At 30.9% G+C, this 18,542-nt stretch overlaps 2 protein-coding genes across 2 annotated transcripts in view; both read right to left on the bottom strand.

The window, feature by feature from the left end:
- Window positions 1–217: 217 nt before the first annotated feature.
- Window positions 218–18,542, bottom strand: part of LOC111631136 (exocyst complex component 3-like) — a 54,324-nt gene continuing 35,999 nt past the window's right edge. Inside the window, exons 13-23 of the mRNA XM_023375337.1 lie at window positions 13,994–14,089; window positions 13,776–13,842; window positions 11,644–11,736; window positions 10,400–10,545; window positions 5,853–5,924; window positions 5,755–5,768; window positions 4,546–4,646; window positions 2,733–2,843; window positions 1,003–1,086; window positions 845–937; window positions 218–775 (exon numbers count right to left, since the gene is read on the bottom strand). Coding sequence (XP_023231105.1) covers window positions 701–775; window positions 845–937; window positions 1,003–1,086; window positions 2,733–2,843; window positions 4,546–4,646; window positions 5,755–5,768; window positions 5,853–5,924; window positions 10,400–10,545; window positions 11,644–11,736; window positions 13,776–13,842; window positions 13,994–14,089 — 952 coding nt within the window. The 3' untranslated portion in view covers window positions 218–700. The remainder of the gene's footprint in view (window positions 776–844; window positions 938–1,002; window positions 1,087–2,732; window positions 2,844–4,545; window positions 4,647–5,754; window positions 5,769–5,852; window positions 5,925–10,399; window positions 10,546–11,643; window positions 11,737–13,775; window positions 13,843–13,993; window positions 14,090–18,542) is intronic.
- LOC111631132 (exocyst complex component 3-like) lies at window positions 11,591–14,255 on the bottom strand. The gene is made up of 3 exons (XM_023375334.1): window positions 13,994–14,255; window positions 13,776–13,842; window positions 11,591–11,736 (listed from the first exon to the last, which is right to left on the bottom strand). The coding sequence occupies exons 1-3, from the start codon at window positions 14,077–14,079 to the stop codon at window positions 11,629–11,631; spliced, it is 261 nt and encodes an 86-aa protein (XP_023231102.1). The 5' UTR covers window positions 14,080–14,255; the 3' UTR covers window positions 11,591–11,628.

Below are 18,542 nucleotides of genomic sequence, written 5' to 3'. Positions count from 1 at the left end.
TCTATATTATAGTCTTAAAAGGATAATAGTAACAAAATAATTAATGATGGTAAATAGAAGGAATATAAGCATTCAACTTGTTATTAGTATAGAGAAGTCAAAGTTGTATTGTCATTGGTTTGTGATATTAAGAAAAACACTACGAAATCTATTTTTTGTTATTGGGACTACAATTGTCTTTGATTTCAATTGGAAGAATGAATATTTACTAGGTTCAGTAAATTTATTACATATAGAAAGTTGGTATATTTGTGTACAATTCATTGCATGATCATTGAATGTATAAAATACAGTGAACATAGAGAAGTTTCCAAATTATTGTAAATCAACTTTTCAATATACTGTATTTAACAAAATCATATGATTCAATAAAGAGTTGGATCAGAAATACTTATTCTATTAATATCTATATTTTGCCTAAATTAGCTCATCATACTGTATTATGATATGTAAAACTATTAAGCCTAAAATGCAAATTCATAATCACCAGACTGACTGGCAGAAAATATCTTATGTCAAGGAACTTAAATTTTTCATTCAATTGTGTATAGAATAATAATAGTTAATTCAATTGGTTATAAAAAGTTACTCATTTGTTTAAAGACAGAATTTAATACATTATTCAAATATTAAATATGCTTATGTACAGTATAATTCAATTTGTTTATGTTATGATCAGTATATGAAAATACAATGCTACCTAGAATTGAATTTCTGAAAATATACTCTTCACTTCTGTATTACTGCCTGCTTCAGGAATCATTTCTGTCACAAGCTGGAAATATTAAAAATGTTTTATTTTCAATTATCTGTGAAGTTTTTTTAATAAGACTATTAATTAAACCTGTTTTGCTTCTGCTCTTCCTACATCTCCTCGCAGCGTCACTAATGCAGTCAACTGATCGACAGAAATATCGGGATACCTCTTAATTAGACCCTGTACAAAAAACATAGTGATGCAATGATGCCAAATAAAGTTAAATTTCATTTGATCAAACCTACTGATATTTCCAAAGACAGAAGACTTGCATCTTTTAATTTTAATACTTCAGCCAAAAGGGGCAAGGCATCAAATGGAGAATCCCTCTAAATAGAAAAATTACATTACATTGATATAATTCTTAAACCATATATTTGTGTAATGTTTAATTATACTTAGCAAATAAAGTAAAATTTCAATTAACAAGTTAATAAGTAAATGAAATTTTAAAATTTAATAAAGTAAATTAAGTACACTTTCTCTTTTACAATAAGAAAAGAGAAATAATTGTTCAGAAAAATACTATGGTTTTTGGTTGATGCCAAAAGCAGTTGGGCAATCACTTTGTAACACAATAATTTTAATATGTATATGCCTATTTCACTTTAATGTTTTCAATAGTTAGTTATCAAAATATCATAATTTATGGATAATATGTAAAAGCAAAGCTGAAAAAATTTCATAAAGAAAAGATGTTAGATAGTTTATAAATATTGTGTTCCTATTTGTGTATTAAGGCATTTAATTAAAATCAATAATAATCAGCTTTTTTAGAAATAAATCATTGTTTTTTTATCTTTCTTCAAATAAGTATACTGAAAACATAAATATGACACTATAAAGATTGGTAAAATTAAACTTTTTATGTATTACTAAGGTTAATAGGATTTTGAATTTATTATCTGAAGGCAGCTGTCAGGACCGGGTTGCACATTTTCTAATGTTATTCTTATTTATCTTCTATAAATATCTTGAATTCTTACTATTCCCTTGTTTCTCCTTTATCTGAAATCTGAATAGATACGTTAACGTAGCTGTGGTCTTGTTTATATAACCATATTGACTTAAAATAGCTTTCATAATAAAACTTCGATCTTCGTATAAATAGTATAATATATTACAGAACCTTAATAATAAACTGATATTTGAATAAACAAGACTTTTTTCCTTAATCCGTTAGAAATCAAACAGAGCCTGTAAATGTGTCTTCACTGTACAATTAAAAGATAACGCGGAATAGCCTACATACAATTATATTTAACAACTATGTTCNAATTTTAATGTATAAAAAAAATATATATTTATTCATTATACTACATTGGAGCTACAAGGAGGTCATTAAAAGAAAGAATAAAAGAGCACAAAAGGAATGTACAGAATGAGCAACCAGTCACTGCTTTAGTGATGTATATTATAGCAGACCCAACAGAGGTTGCAATGAAATGGGAAAGAGTAGAAATAATACATAAGGTTCAGGACCAGAAACATATTTAATATGCAGAAGCCTAGCATATTCACAAGAGCAGTCTAACAGGACAGGCCATAAACTTCAGAGAATCATATAAAGTCTCCATAGCATGGAGAGTGGGAACATAGCTAAAGAAAAAAACACGGATAGATAAAAGATAGGCATTAGTCAATGCCATTTATATCATCATCTATTCATTTATTAATTTTTACTTTTATTTTTATATGTATCGTTAGTGTATGCAAATATTTGTACATTTTCAGGCTTGTGCAATAGACGTTGAGAGAACTTTTAAAGTTAAAAATGTTCTATAATCAGTTTTGTTCATCATAAATTGAAAAATTGTTTGATACGGATGAAGGTCAGTTAATTGACTGAAAACATTAGATTATGTTAATAAAATAGACTGCATGTTAAAGGTTGGTAAAGTGTAGTTAGAAATTTTTTAATAATTTTTTTAAATATAAATAATTATTTTCCTAATTTTACATACAAAACAGTTACCTTAATGGGAGATGATGATAATCTTGAAAATAAACTTTTTAACTTTCCACCTTCTACAATAATCTTTTCAGCTGTTTCTTTTCTTTCTTCATAATTTTTTAATGAAATTTTCCTATTTAGAATAATTATCTATTTAATTTTAGTTGGAAGTGTAATATAATTAATATATAAACAATGATGATTATCTGCACAAAGTTATAATAGTTTATCTATGAATTGTCTGTGTTTAAAAATCAATTTGAAAGTGGATGAGAATTTTACTTGTCAATTTTAACTTGAATTTACAAATTTAGCAAATAGCTTATTCTTGGTGACTTTAGACCAAGGAAATCTTTAGGAAGCACAAAAAATCCTTTACACATCAAACCATTGGAGACACACAATATGAGAGAACTAAAAGAAAGGCATTCTGTGCATATCAATTCATGCTTTGATATTGGCTTTAAAAGCTCAGATAAGAATAACTAATCAGTTTTTCATAATTCTCCTTTGAGTATTATATATAGAGAGAACCAATCAACTGTTAGTCAAATTATGTTATTTAGAAACCAACCACTCATTAAGAAGTGACTGAGAAGTTCATCTTTGGCTGCACAGTCTTTTTTGACAGATAAGATAAATGATGTGATAATTGTTAACCTAAGTCTGTAAATTTATTGCTTTTATTTAGTAAATTTTGTGAAGTAAAATAATTAGTCAAATCTCAGTTTTCAAACATAATTAATTCCTAAAAGCTGTTCAAAAACAGACTTGTTCTAAAACCAAAACAAAGCCTTTTTTAGCTGTATTTCATGCATAAAAATGCAATGTAATAAATATAAATTTTTGTTATTTAAACTTAAGCATATTTAAACACAAATTCTTGGATGCCATTTATATTACACGAATGTCAATTAACACTATTTTTATTAATTTGATTTAGATTCAACTGTGGCACATACCAAAAACAGGAACAGTATCTTTCCCACATGCACATTGAAATAGCAATATCATTGACGATTCATGTCATGACATTTAAAGACATGAGGTAAACTCAGTGCCACTAACTTCTGAATCAGTAGACCTGTTGTTGATTGGTCAGTCCGTTGACTTTCTTTAACATAGATGGTCAACTTCCTATCTCTCTCTAATCTGTGGCCAGCTCTTGCAGAGTAGTTTGTTTGGCAAGCGAGTTATCTTATAGCAACTGGTACAATTATAAGTTTGAAATTCTTTTTCTGAATCTGATTGTTTGAAAAGTGAAACATTCAAAAACAGAAGTTTGACTGTATATGTTTAAAATGACTTTGCAGTCATTTTAAACATATACAGTCATACAGACTGCAAAGTCATTTTAAACAGAACCTGTTTAAAATGACTTTGCAGTCATTTTAAACAGGTTCTGTTTATGTACAGCATTATCTTCTATTATTTTGCTAATGAAAGTGGAATTAAACATATCATTACCATTTTGCATCATTTTTTAAACTAATTACAAAGTAAAAAGCCATTTTATATGAATAAGTAACTTTTATTATTAAGTTTGAAGACAATGAAATAAATTTTTGCATATTATTGTCTAAACAAAACAGAATTTTAAACTCTTATTAATGTCCTGACCATTACAATCCATCAGATCTCTCAATGAAAAATTCTACCATATTAAGAAAATCAATTCTCAAACCAATTGTCATTTAATATTACTGACATTAAAATTAGTTCTATTAAATTTTTTCCAATTCTTTTTTATTACAATAATCTCTCAAATTGAGTCTACTGTATTCTTGTTCCTTCCATGCCTCCAAAGTGAAAGGCACAATAAAATTTTTGTTACAAACTTTTGAGTTTTCTTCCAAAAGAGAGATATTATTTGCTTTTCACTTGCTTTTGGACAATGGTTTGAATCTGGTATGTCCCAACTATTCAGCTTTTTCTCTAAGAAGTTTCCATTTGAGTTACAGTAAAATAAAAATGTATGAACACAAAAACAATATACTTTCAATGTTATATTAAAAGTGAGTTACAGTCGATCCCCCTATAAGGTCATAGATACGTTCCATTCTTTAGGAATCCGATTTCTTACGAGTCCTTCCAATCACAGCCCAACACGTGTGAAGTTTACGGACTACAGCTGATTTAATTTTATGGAAGAAAACCTTTCATCGATTCTAGACTAATTCAACTCAACATTTCCAATACGTATATTTATTGGGGAATAATCCGTATAAACTACGCTATAAACAAAAAATTGTGCAATTACTTACCGAGTGTGCACCATTCGACATCGCCATCGTTCAAGCTTGTTTTCGTCGCGAAGCAGCACACCAAACTGTGGCCGATGTCTAATAACCTATTTTTCTGCGAAAACTTCGTTGAACTTTGGAGACATCATTAATATAAATCATTTTTATCGCCGTTGAATAAGAAATGTTTCTTTCACAAGAAATGTATAAAATTACAGTACTGTATTAGACTTACGGTACCTAATTTACATACTGTACAGACGATGTTAGCGTAAAANACGGTTGATTTGAATAATTGAATAAACATATTCAATTATTCAAATCAACCCATCAGTAAAATATATTTTATAATTATAATATTTTTTGAAAAATTGCAACAACTAAAATCATGCATTATTAAGCTGTATTTTCCTTTATGAAATAACATTTTAAAAATTAGATTAACTAGATTTCAACATGCACTAAATTTTGCAATCTGGACTATACTCCACATGTCAAAGCAAACCAAACTGTGGTTGGCACAGTGGAATTGGGAGGTCCTGCAACATCCTCTGTATAGTCTGGATTTAGCCCCTTTGGATTTTCATTTATTTGGACCTTTAAAGAAATTTTTGATGAGGAAACATTTTGTGGATAAGGAGGAATTGCAAAACACTATTCTGGACTATTTCAAGCAACAGTACCATGAAGGGATGTTCAAACTAGTGTCATGCTGGGATAAATGTCTCAAAGTTTACGGAGATTATGTTGAGAAATAAACAAATGTATGTAATTTTTGTGGAATGTATTTTCTTTAATACTTCCTGTCATTAACCTATTTTAATTTTTCAGTTTATACAAAAATGTTATTTTCTAATCTATATAACAAAATTCATAAAATATTTTAAACAGATCTTACCATTTTTTAGTCACAAGATCATTGAATTCACGATCCAAATCTAAAAATAACTCTTCTAGAAGGAAGTCTAATCTGAATGTAGAAATTATAAGCTCAAATTATTACAGTATGTTATCTGATTTTAATGTTTTGTTATTCAAGTCCACATTAAATTTCTTTAAATAAGATATCAAAAATGAATTAATGTAAGTTTTATAATTATACAGCTAAGACTAAAATTCAATATGCAACACAAGGTAAATTATTTTACAGGATTTTTGTAAATAGTAATAAATTCAAGATGCATTAAAATAAACCTATTATTATTAAAATTATGAATGGCTTCATTCAAATTTAAAATAATAATCATCTGGCTATAGGTATTCAAAACATTTACTTGTCCTTTTTTGATATGTTTACAAAATTCAAAAGATTGATAGCAGGTTAAAACATTTTTATTGGGTTGTTCGGAAAGTAAGTTCGTTTTTTTACCCNGTTTAGTTAGGACGAAGGTTTCCTCACCTGTCACCTTGGAAAGTTAAAAAGAGAAGATAAAACCAACTCACCGACGACGAAAAGAAAGCGCCGTAGCTAACACTGGCACTCACGTGCTCGCCCAAGTGGCAGATAGTAAGTCCGCACTGAAGGGGGGGAAAGACTCCACAGACTTTTAGGAACTTGTTAAACCTTAAAGGAAACATCCCGATAATTGTTAAACAAAAGACTGTAAAAGGTTAACAAAGTACTGTCGGTAATCAAGCTACCAGATAAACAAGAAAAAAGTGAATGTTACGTGTAAGTATGTAAATAAGGGGTGTCTCTCACTTAGAAACTGTGACGTCACCTCAGACTATAAAAAGCATAGCTTAAGTGAAGACAGGAGAGGTGAGCTCCTGCATAGAAAGCGTTGGTGTGCTAGTAGCAGCGAACGAGGTGTCTAATAGGAAAATAGTCCAAGGCGATTGCAGTTCGATTTGTGGATCGAGGAATAGGAAAGTCTTGAGTTGAGAAAAAGGTTCCTAGTATAATTGAGGTGATGGTTAGGATTTATAGTTATAAGAGATTTTGTACCTAAGTTAAGGATTGATTTTTGTCGGAATTCAAAGGGGAATAGTTCTAAGTTAGAATAAGATTGAGTTTTTGTCGGGTTGATTGTGGATTTGATTTATTGAATAAATTTGTTGTTTGTTATAAATATTGTAAATAGTTATTTCTAGATCTTTATTCAATATTTTTTATTGATTTTTTGACGAACTTGTCCTTAATTTACTTCAGTACACGCGAAAAGTCCAGGCCTGGCAAACTAACAAACGTGAACCTGCGTAAAGTACCCGTTAGGTAATGGCTCTTTCCGGAACAAGAATCGTTGTAGAGCAATAAATTAAAAATAGTACTTTACAATGTTCTCTCATAAAGTAGAGACATTTCCTCCACTTCATGTCATTTACAAACGGCTTTCTTGTGACCACACAGCTGTGCAGATCCAAACCTTTGAGTTCTTATTGCATTGGTCATGTGGAATTACTCATAATGTCCATTGTAAATGTATCTGTGAGTTTCTTTGTTAATTTTGTGCAATTGGACTTCGCCATGCATTCCAATGTTCTCCTGTTGCAGTCATTAAAGATGGTCTTCTGACCATATGTACTGCATCTGCAGGATGTTTCTCCACTGTCTCTCCAGGTTTTTATGATATATTGGATGGTTCTCTGTCCAATGCCTGTCACTGGCCTATGATCTGGCTCTTCTGGAACTCGTTGATGTGGAAATGACATCACTATGTAATGTCATCAGTCATTGTGCATCAGATTAGACAAACAACAAATTTCATCAGCTGCATCTCTTAGATATAGTATCTATACCATGTTCATTTGTATATTTCTGCATTGCCTCTCCATTCCTTGTCACAATTGTGGTAAGATAGTAGGATTGCCTTGTGACTAGTTTTTATATACACATAGTATCAGTAAAATATATATTATAATTATAATATTTTTTGAAAAATTGCAACAACTAAAATCATGCATTATTAAGCTGTATTTTCCTTTATGAAATAACATTTTAAAAATTAGATTAACTAGATTTCAACATGCACTAAATTTTGCAATCTGGACTATACTCCACATGTCAAAGCAAACCAAACTGTGGTTGGCACAGTGGAATTGGGAGGTCCTGCAACATCCTCTGTATAGTCTGGATTTAGCCCCTTTGGATTTTCATTTATTTGGACCTTTAAAGAAATTTTTGATGAGGAAACATTTTGTGGATAAGGAGGAATTGCAAAACACTATTCTGGACTATTTCAAGCAACAGTACCATGAAGGGATGTTCAAACTAGTGTCATGCTGGGATAAATGTCTCAAAGTTTACGGAGATTATGTTGAGAAATAAACAAATGTATGTAATTTTTGTGGAATGTATTTTCTTTAGTTATAAATGTTTGATATTAAAAGTACAAGCCAAAATTACACTGACACCCCTTGTATATGACGGGGTTCATGTCAGGGTTTTGCAGTGGCTATTCCATGTGTGTGAAAGAGTGTGCTCTGATTATGCGGGAATGGTTCCAGGAGGACCACAATGTATTCTGGCATTTCATCCTGGAAGAATCTCATGTCATCAGGGACAAAAAAATGAATCATTGGAGAACCTTGTCATCTAGCAATTTGAGGTATCTGTGGACATCATTTTATTGTTGTATAATGTTGGGACTAGGCCAGGCCAGGCCATATAACACACCCCTAGATCATTACACTCCTCCAGAGACTTGGACTATGGGTAGGATGTAGTGAATGTAACACTTCATACAGTTCCCTAATTATCTGCATCCACCCATCTTTCTGGAAAAGGGTGAATCTTGACACATGACCTTCCCTCATTACTCCACAATTCAATCCTTATGTTGTAAGGAACCAAGTCCGAGCATTATTTTTATTTACTTTTATTATATTTTTGTTTGGGGCTTATGTTTAGTTAGGATGAAGGTTTCCTCACCTGTCACCTTGGAAAGTTAAAAAGAGAAGATAAAACCAACTCACCGACGACGAAAAGAAAGCGCCATAGCTAACACTGGCACTCACGTGCTTGCCCAAGCGGCAGATAGTAAGTCCGCACTGAAGGGGGGGAAAGACTCCACAGACTTTTAGGAACTTGTTAAACCTTAAAGGAAACATCCCGATAATTGTTAAACAAAAGACTGTAAAAGGTTAACAAAGTACTGTCGGTAATCAAGCTACCAGATAAACAAGAAAAAAGTGAATGTTACGTGTAAGTATGTAAATAAGGGGTGTCTCTCACTTAGAAACTGTGACGTCACCTCAGACTATAAAAAGCATAGCTTAAGTGAAGACAGGAGAGGTGAGCTCCTGCATAGAAAGCGTTGGTGTGCTAGTAGCAGCGAACGAGGTGTCTAATAGGAAAATAGTCCAAGGCGATTGCAGTTCGATTTGTGGATCGAGGAATAGGAAAGTCTTGAGTTGAGAAAAAGGTTCCTAGTATAATTGAGGTGATGGTTAGGATTTATAGTTATAAGAGATTTTGTACCTAAGTTAAGGATTGATTTTTGTCGGAATTCAAAGGGGAATAGTTCTAAGTTAGAATAAGATTGAGTTTTTGTCGGGTTGATTGTGGATTTGATTTATTGAATAAATTTGTTGTTTGTTATAAATATTGTAAATAGTTATTTCTAGATCTTTATTCAATATTTTTTATTGATTTTTTGACGAACTTGTCCTTAATTTACTTCAGTACACGCGAAAAGTCCAGGCCTGGCAAACTAACAAACGTGAACCTGCGTAAAGTACCCGTTAGGTAATGGCTCTTTCCGGAACAAGAATCGTTGTAGAGCAATAAATTAAAAATAGTACTTTACAATGTTCTCTCATAAAGTAGAGACATTTCCTCCACTTCATGTCATTTACAAACGGCTTTCTTGTGACCACACAGCTGTGCAGATCCAAACCTTTGAGTTCTTATTGCATTGGTCATGTGGAATTACTCATAATGTCCATTGTAAATGTATCTGTGAGTTTCTTTGTTAATTTTGTGCAATTGGACTTCGCCATGCATTCCAATGTTCTCCTGTTGCAGTCATTAAAGATGGTCTTCTGACCATATGTACTGCATCTGCAGGATGTTTCTCCACTGTCTCTCCAGGTTTTTATGATATATTGGATGGTTCTCTGTCCAATGCCTGTCACTGGCCTATGATCTGGCTCTTCTGGAACTCGTTGATGTGGAAATGACATCACTATGTAATGTCATCAGTCATTGTGCATCAGATTAGACAAACAACAAATTTCATCAGCTGCATCTCTTAGATATAGTATCTATACCATGTTCATTTGTATATTTCTGCATTGCCTCTCCATTCCTTGTCACAATTGTGGTAAGATAGTAGGATTGCCTTGTGACTAGTTTTTATATACACATAGTGGCCAAAACAAAAATAAATAAAATTTTTAATTTTAATTATTTCTATTGTATTTATTTTTTGATATTAACTTTGTTTTTTAAACAAAGTTAATTGAAAAAACTGAAAACAGAAATTTTCCTTAAAGTTAACTTACACTTCTTCTCTTAACTTTTCAAATAAGAAGAGAGTCTTCTGAAAAATTTTTTCAGCTTCATTGTCATGAACATTTGGTTTCCAATACCTTTGACGTAATCCTTGTGCTAATTCTCTGAACTGAAGACAATTATTGGCAATTGCAATCTGAAGTTATAAATTTAAGACTTATTTAATATTTATATGAAAACCTGATAAATTATGTAAAGATCATAAGATAAACTAATCATATATGTACACTATAGCTAATAATGATAAACATGATAAACAAAACAAAAACATTTTTTTAATTAAGTGAAATTACTGAACACATCATTACAAAATTATTAATTCAAGATTATGTCTGAAACCTTGCAAGTGCTTTCAAGTTTTGTGATAATCATTAGAAACTTGATTAAAAGTGTTCAAATTACTTACTTGCAAATGCTTTTGACCTTGTAATCTTGGATTAAAAGCTCAAATAAAATAATCATAAATTAATTTAATGAAGTATATACTACTCAAAGAATGTATTCTTATTTTTATTGTAATACTACCGTATTAAATAGGTATCCATTAGGGTTCCTCCTTCCATAACTATTTTCTAATAAGTCAAATTGTGGTTCCAGTGATAAATTAAAAATCTTAATGCACTGTTTTACTAATACACATATTTACTATTCCATGCATTTTGTAACAACAAATGTACAAATAAAATAAATAAAATATAACTTAAAGCTTTATGCAAGCTGTATTTTATTTTATTTCGTTTCAACAGAAGGGAGCTATTTATAGCAAAAATGTATTTTGTAACAACAGATGGAATAGTAAATATGTGTGTGTTGGTAAATGTGAGTAGCAGGGGGCCACTGGGTGAACCCTAATGACCACTTAATCTGCACGGGTCGGGAAGACCCGTTCTTGGTTGTCAGATGGCATAGGAGGGCTAAGATATGAGTGGGGAGGAGTAATGAGTCGTGATCAAGTGTCCAAAGACTATACGGGTTTAAATAAATGAACACATTTAATAAACAACTAAGAAATTATTCATAAAGATAATAAATATAACACTCGCGTATTAAGATATAAATAGATATTCTATATTCTAGCCTAACCTAACCTAACGCTAAAGTTCGAGAGAGACCNTTAATAAAATTATTTTACAATAAGGGAATAGTTAATTTCTAATTGTAATTAAATTATTTCTGTCCTTATCTATTATATTAAGAATTTGAATATTTTATCTTTCATTTAAATTTTACTTACATGTTGATCAATCATATGAAAAACAATAACAGGTAATGAAGTATGAAATAGATTTTCCCCATCTTTCTCTGGTTCAATTTCTCTCTGCCAATCCTGTAAATATTAAATAATATATGATAAATAAGTTATGCAAGATTTCTCTTCATCACAAAATACAATAGAATATTCATGATATATACCTATTTGAGTATTTGAGTATTATCAATGACTAACAAATAAAAGTACACTTCATGCTAACATTTAACTTTATAATGTAATTTCACTAGTGTGTTATGGCATTACAAATGGAACCATAGTTGTGCTTTTAGTTTCAACCCATTCATAACACCACAACACACTAGTGAAATTATGACTAACAAATAGTAAGATTGATATTATCAGCAGCAGTTAACATGGAATCTATATGTAGTGACAATTACTATACTAATTGGCAATTACTCCATAGGAATTTTTTGTTGATGCTTATCCTTAACATAATAAATTTTCAGTAAAAGTCAAATACCATATTTTAATAGAATTTGAATTCCTGTCATAACAATTAAATATAAGTATAGTCAAACTTCTATATAAAGAAGTCATTAAATCCTGAAAAAGTTCACTACAATTTTTAGTAAATAAAATAACTTTTTGTTTCTCAAATACAAATAAGTGTCGCAAAGAGATTATACAACATGGTTTAAAATTATAAGGAAAATNTTGTCGGAATTCAAAGGGGAATAGTTCTAAGTTAGAATAAGATTGAGTTTTTGTCGGGTTGACTGTGGATTTGATTTATTGAATAAATTTGTTGTTTGTTATAAATATTGTAAATAGTTATTTCTAGATCTTTATTCAATATTTTTTATTGATTTTTTTGACGAACTTGTCCTTAATTTACTTCAGTACACGCGAAAAGTCCAGGCCTGGCAAACTAACAAACGTGAACCTGCGTAAAGTACCCGTTAGGTAATGGCTCTTTCCGGAACAAGAATCGTTGTAGAGCAATAAATTAAAAATAGTACTTTACAATGTTCTCTCATAAAGTAGAGACATTTCCTCCACTTCATGTCATTTACAAACGGCTTTCTTGTGACCACACAGCTGTGCAGATCCAAACCTTTGAGTTCTTATTGCATTGGTCATGTGGAATTACTCATAATGTCCATTGTAAATGTATCTGTGAGTTTCTTTGTTAATTTTGTGCAATTGGACTTCGCCATGCATTCCAATGTTCTCCTGTTGCAGTCATTAAAGATGGTCTTCTGACCATATGTACTGCATCTGCAGGATGTTTCTCCACTGTCTCTCCAGGTTTTTATGATATATTGGATGGTTCTCTGTCCAATGCCTGTCACTGGCCTATGATCTGGCTCTTCTGGAACTTGTTGATGTGGAAATGACATCACTATGTAATGTCATCAGTCATTGTGCATCAGATTAGACAAACAACAAATTTCATCAGCTGCATCTCTTAGATATAGTATCTATACCATGTTCATTTGTATATTTCTGCATTGCCTCTCCATTCCTTGTCACAATTGTGGTAAGNATAAGGTTAAATATTAGTCACTGCTAGTTTTAAATTAGTTTTGATGTGTCTGTTAGCCAGTTTTTTGTTTTAATTTTTACTAAATTTATTGTGGAAAAACTATTCACATACATAAGTTGTAGAAAATAACATTTGAATTTTTATTGCATACTTCCTGAAGCTGGGAAATTGATATATTTATTCATATTTTTTGTGGGCTGCAAAAAATATTACTGTGGGCCACAGGTTGCCCATCCCTGATCTACATCAACATAAACAATGGTTCTAGCATCTTTATCTGTAGGTCTTGCATCATTGGCTAATTTCAAAATTAATTCATAACTTTTTTATTATGGTTAGTAAGTACACATCACTGTGTATCTCAAATACTTTTTAAAGGCTCTTTTAAATTGTATATTACAACAATTTAATAGCTAAAATTAATACTTTTTTTTTTTTAATTGATTGCATTTAATTTATTTTCATCAATTTAGAATATCACAGTTATTTGTGACTTACTGTGCTATCAATCAACTTAGCTAAACATTGGTGGTATAATATATAATATTTTAATAATTGGTTAAACAAGCATCAATTAAAAAAATTTTTTTAATCAATTTATTACCTTAACTTCTGATGCTAATGTATTCTTCATCCAATCTTGATAGTTTGTATTAAGATTTTTTAGATACCTATTATAGAATTAATTAAAATTATATCAATATATAACTAAAAAAAATATTGTTTTATTCAAATATCCTTAAAATTGTAAAAAGATTTCAATTTTCATATTATATAATAAAATTTTAATATACACTACTAAATTCTATCAAAATAACTTACTCATCTATTAGATTTTCCACTATGTTGTTTTCAAGTAGAGGACCTAATTTTTTAACATCTATATTCAAATCTGGATGTCCTAACATTTCTGCACTTCTAAAAAAAAGTATTAAAAATAAATGAAGTAAAAATTTACACTCCAAATACAAAAATTAAATTTTTAAGAAATCTTCAATGCACATTTTTTAACTGCATTACTGCTACTAATGATTATTAAATCCTAAATAATTTGGCACTAGAGTTAGGCATTAAGCACCATCTCTTATTAAATTTAAATTATAATAAATATTTATTGAATAAGGTCTTTCAACCAGAAAAAGACCCTCACATTCCCTAGACAGTCGGGCATGCAAGGAACCAACTGAGGACTCAGCCTAATGTCCATTCCTCACCCCCCATGGGACAACCTGGCAGTAGGCATGGCCAACATATGGCCCACGTAATGAATTTATGTGGCCCACGATTAATCTTTCAATATTAGCTACTCAAGTCAGAATAGATCAGTTAAAAATTCTAATGCCTAAAAAAAAAAATAAATAAAAAAGTTAACTAACTGTGCGTTTAGAGTTAACGCTCCATTACAAATGTCTTCAGTACAGTGTAGAATGTTGACAAAGCATGATAATGTGAAAAATGTATCTGTAATCTCTATGTACAATTTAGTCTCTATGGGGTGACACCACAATGAGATCTTGCACCACCTCAAAATCTTCCTAGGTCATCCTCTGGTTCGGTCCATGAAAAAAGTTCTCTTTCCAATTCGGCCCGGGAGCAAAACCTGTTGGCCACCCCTGAGATAGTCATTTAACTGGGCTATCAAAACGAATGAGGATGGGCAGCCATTATAGGCTTAACCAACCATAATGGATCTCCTTATTGGTGAAAACTTTTAAACATGGTAAATTAAATCAATAGAAAGTCATAACAGATGGGACATCACCTGGGTCAACAAGATTCCCATTGTGTTGGTCAGGGAACCAGGACACAGTGGAACACAAATCAGTGTTGGTACCATCAATGTTAGAGGTCTGAATGGAAAGGAAGTAGAACTAGCTGAAGAACAAAAAAGTATAATGTACAAATGGCAGGTATCACTGAAACTAAGAAAATTATAGTTGGAGAGACAAGCCTAAACAATAAATATGAGTTGATCTACTCAGGGAATGGATGCTCAATGCAAGAAGGGTGTAGCCATAGTATTTACATTTGCTATGGAAGATAATCTCATTATCCAGTTAAATTTTGCCCAGATGACTCTAGCAGTCATCTGGGCAAAATTTAACTGGATAATGAGATTTATCTGTGCCTATGGACCTACTGAAGGTTCAAAGAAGGAAGACAGAAGAATTTTATGACCTTATGGGATCAGCAGAGACAAATACTAACGAAAAAATAATTCTAGCTGGAGATCTTAATAGTAGAATGGGAAATAACAACTAAATCTATGGCAGCATTTTAGGTAAGTTTGGTGAGAAAGGAAAACATAACAGAAATGGCTAAAGATTACTTGAGTTTTGTGCTTACTAATACAATAATCCAACATAGAGTCACAAATTCACATGGAGAGAACACACTAGAAATCTGTAAAGCATAATTGACTATATTATTGTAGACAAGGACATTATCCATTTAGTTGAAGACACAAGAGTCTTTAGAGGTTTCAAAGTTGATAGTGATCATCATCTTGTAGTGAGCAAATTAAAAACAATCATCAATATTAGGAGTAGGAGATGTAAAAAGGTACTTCAACAGATAAAAATATAAAAATTATCAATCTTCCAAATGCCATTAAATACAGAAATATGGTTAATATTGCAGCTAATACTATCTCTATTACCAAAATGGATTTAGAGGAGGAATGGCAAAAATTCAAGGAAACATTGATAGACTTGACAAAAATAGTATGTGGGGAAGTTGTTTGCAAAGATAGGAAGGTTACAACTCCATGGTGGACCAAAGAGGTTAGTCAAGCAGTACAAGAGAAGAAGGCAGCTTATAAAAGATATCTGGCAAATAAGACCATAAGCACCCTATTAGATTATAAAGCTACATGTAAGACAGCAAACTATATGTAAAGATGGCTAAAGTACAGTAGTACAGTAGTTACATCACATTATTCAAAAACATGTAGGACAACATCTTTGAATAATGTGATGTAACCACTGAAGGAAAGGTTCCAGAAAATTGGGGACAAGCTTTAATTGCATCAATTCATAAAAAACAAAGTATAACAGAATCTAGTAATTATAGAGGAGTCTCACTCCTCAGTGTACAAGCTAAAATTTATGCCAGCATTTTAGAAAAAATGGTCAGACAAATACAGTAGTTGAAAGTGACCTAGGAGAACAACAGACAGGTTTTAGACCAAATAGAGGATGCCAAGATTAAATATTTACACTAAGGCAATTGACAGAGAAAGCATGAGAATATAACAAGAAACTATACTTGGGATTCATTGACCTTGAGAAGGTGTTTGATGGAGTACCTAGAGGATTACTTTTTGAGTTCAGAAATATGGTGTCAATGATACTCAACTCAGGGAAATCCAAAGCTTGTGTAGGAACTGCAAATCAGCTGTAAGGATAGAAGGACAAATAGATACTAGTTCCAAATAAAACTAGGGGTGATACAAGAATGTACATTGTCACCTTTATTATTCATAATTTTCATGGATAATTTAATAAAACAATCAAAACTATTGACAAACTTCAGTTTGGGAAATATAAAAGTTGGTTCTTTACTCTATGCGAACGACATTGTCCTACTAAGCAATAAACCCAAGGACCTCCAGCAATCTTTAAATAATTTAGAGGAAAGTTGCAGGAATTTCAGTATGTCAATCAGCTACAAGAAAACAAAGGTTATGGCTATTAGTTGAGAGAAAGAGACTAACAGTTAAACTTGGTAACAAATGCTTAGAACATGTCAATAAGTTCTCATATTGGGAACAATCTTTAGCAAAGACAAAGTTTGATTTGGAAATTAGCAATAGCTTAAACAAGGCAGGTCAGACAAGGAGCCAACTGATCAAATATAGCTGGAAACAAGAAAGAAATAAGTCATAAAACAAAACTAGTTGTGTACAACACAGCTTTTAAACCTATATTGACATATGGTTCTGAGAGTTGGGTGAGAAATAAGGGAATTGATCAAAAATTAGAAGCAGCAGAAATGAGAGTTTTTAGAAAAATTAGTGGTGTTAATAAATGGATACAGTGGTAAAATCATATTAAAATGAAGACATAAGGAAACACCTTAAGATAACAAATATTCAGTCGAGAGTAAGCAAGGCTAATCTGAGGGGGTTTGGCCACTTGGAAAGTATGGGAGAAGACCAACTGGCCAAACAGGTATTCAAAGCTAAAATCAAAGAGAAAAAAACCAAAGGGACAACCTAAACAAAGGTGGATTGATAGTGTTAAGCAGGCTTTATAGGAAAGGAATTTAACTTTAGTCCAGGCTAAAAATTTGTCTGTTGATAGGAGAGTTTAGAAAAAAGTAATGGATGGTAGTATAAAAGTTTGATTTTTTCACCATGTTCAACCTGTACTTTCTCTGGGTATCAGCAAGAATGGGTAATGNTTTTTAATAGAATATTTAAAAAAAATATTTTTATTAACAACTTCTAATCAAAAAAATTTTAACAATATTGTCAAAATACATTATAATTTACAATAAAATTCAATAATTCAATACAATTTCAGGGTTTTTAACAAAAACATTTATACAGGAGCAAGAGAGATCGTTCCAGCATTGCATGAGTATAAGTTTAAGACATTTACAGTAAAAGAAAATTCAAAAAGGGACACGTGTAAATCACTTGGCAATATATAAATTTTTCTATCTCTCCTGAGTATAAGGATAATGGAAGGAAATTATTTTAAGGTTTAGCATAAAATTAAAAGAAAAGACTGAAAAGACTGATAAAATCTAACTTAGCTTAAATTAATACAAAAACAATTTTATTTTGGGAATATGGAAAATAAAACTCCACACCAATTTACAATGTATGTGCATCTGTGATGATAAAGTTTTGTAGACAGAAGACAAAAAAACTTCTAAAACTTTAAGATGCATTGATAATGTGCAACAAAGGAAATGATGTTTTAAATTATATGCCTTTGTGTCCTTATCTTATGTTTAGTACATAATTTGTCTACAAGGACTTTTATTTTATTACTAGGACTTATTATACTGGTGACTTGATTCTGCAATTCAAGAAAACATATCAGAAAAAAACAGTCTTTATTTTTCACCTGAATACACATTACACAATATTGTGTTTTGGACCTGTCAGTCCCTTATCAACAGGTTTAATTTAAAGTTCAAAAGAAAAATTGAGGTAATTCGTTAAAAAAAAAAAAACAAAATATATTCAGATATTTTTCTGTAAATTTTTTTCACTTACAATTGACTGTCTCTAATAACTTTTTCAATTACTACTGTTTACTATATTTTACTGAATTTTATTTTATTCCTAACTGAACTAAATTTAAAGATATAAATAATACCAAACGTCAATTAACTAAGAATACAATTTTCAAAAAAA

Source organism: Centruroides sculpturatus, unplaced genomic scaffold, assembly GCF_000671375.1.
Source record: "Centruroides sculpturatus isolate CEXI.00-Female unplaced genomic scaffold, Cexi_2.0 scaffold632, whole genome shotgun sequence".
NCBI lineage: Eukaryota > Metazoa > Arthropoda > Arachnida > Scorpiones > Buthidae > Centruroides > Centruroides sculpturatus.
The sequence above is the reverse complement of the archived record's forward strand: the minus strand, read 5'-3'. Positions and strand labels throughout refer to the sequence as shown.

What these genes read in the sequence shown, in the direction of transcription:
- LOC111631132 (XM_023375334.1), bottom strand. Translation starts at nt 14,079, where the DNA reads ATGTTAGGACATCCAGATTTGAATATAGATGTTAAAAAATTAGGTCCT. An exon ending in GTGGAAAATCTAATAGATGA is followed by an intron (nt 13,843 to 13,993) that starts GTAAGTTATTTT and finishes ATTCTATAATAG; the next exon opens with GTATCTAAAAAATCTTAATA. An exon ending in CATTAGCATCAGAAGTTAAG is followed by an intron (nt 11,737 to 13,775) that starts GTAATAAATTGA and finishes TAATATTTACAG; the next exon opens with GATTGGCAGAGAGAAATTGA.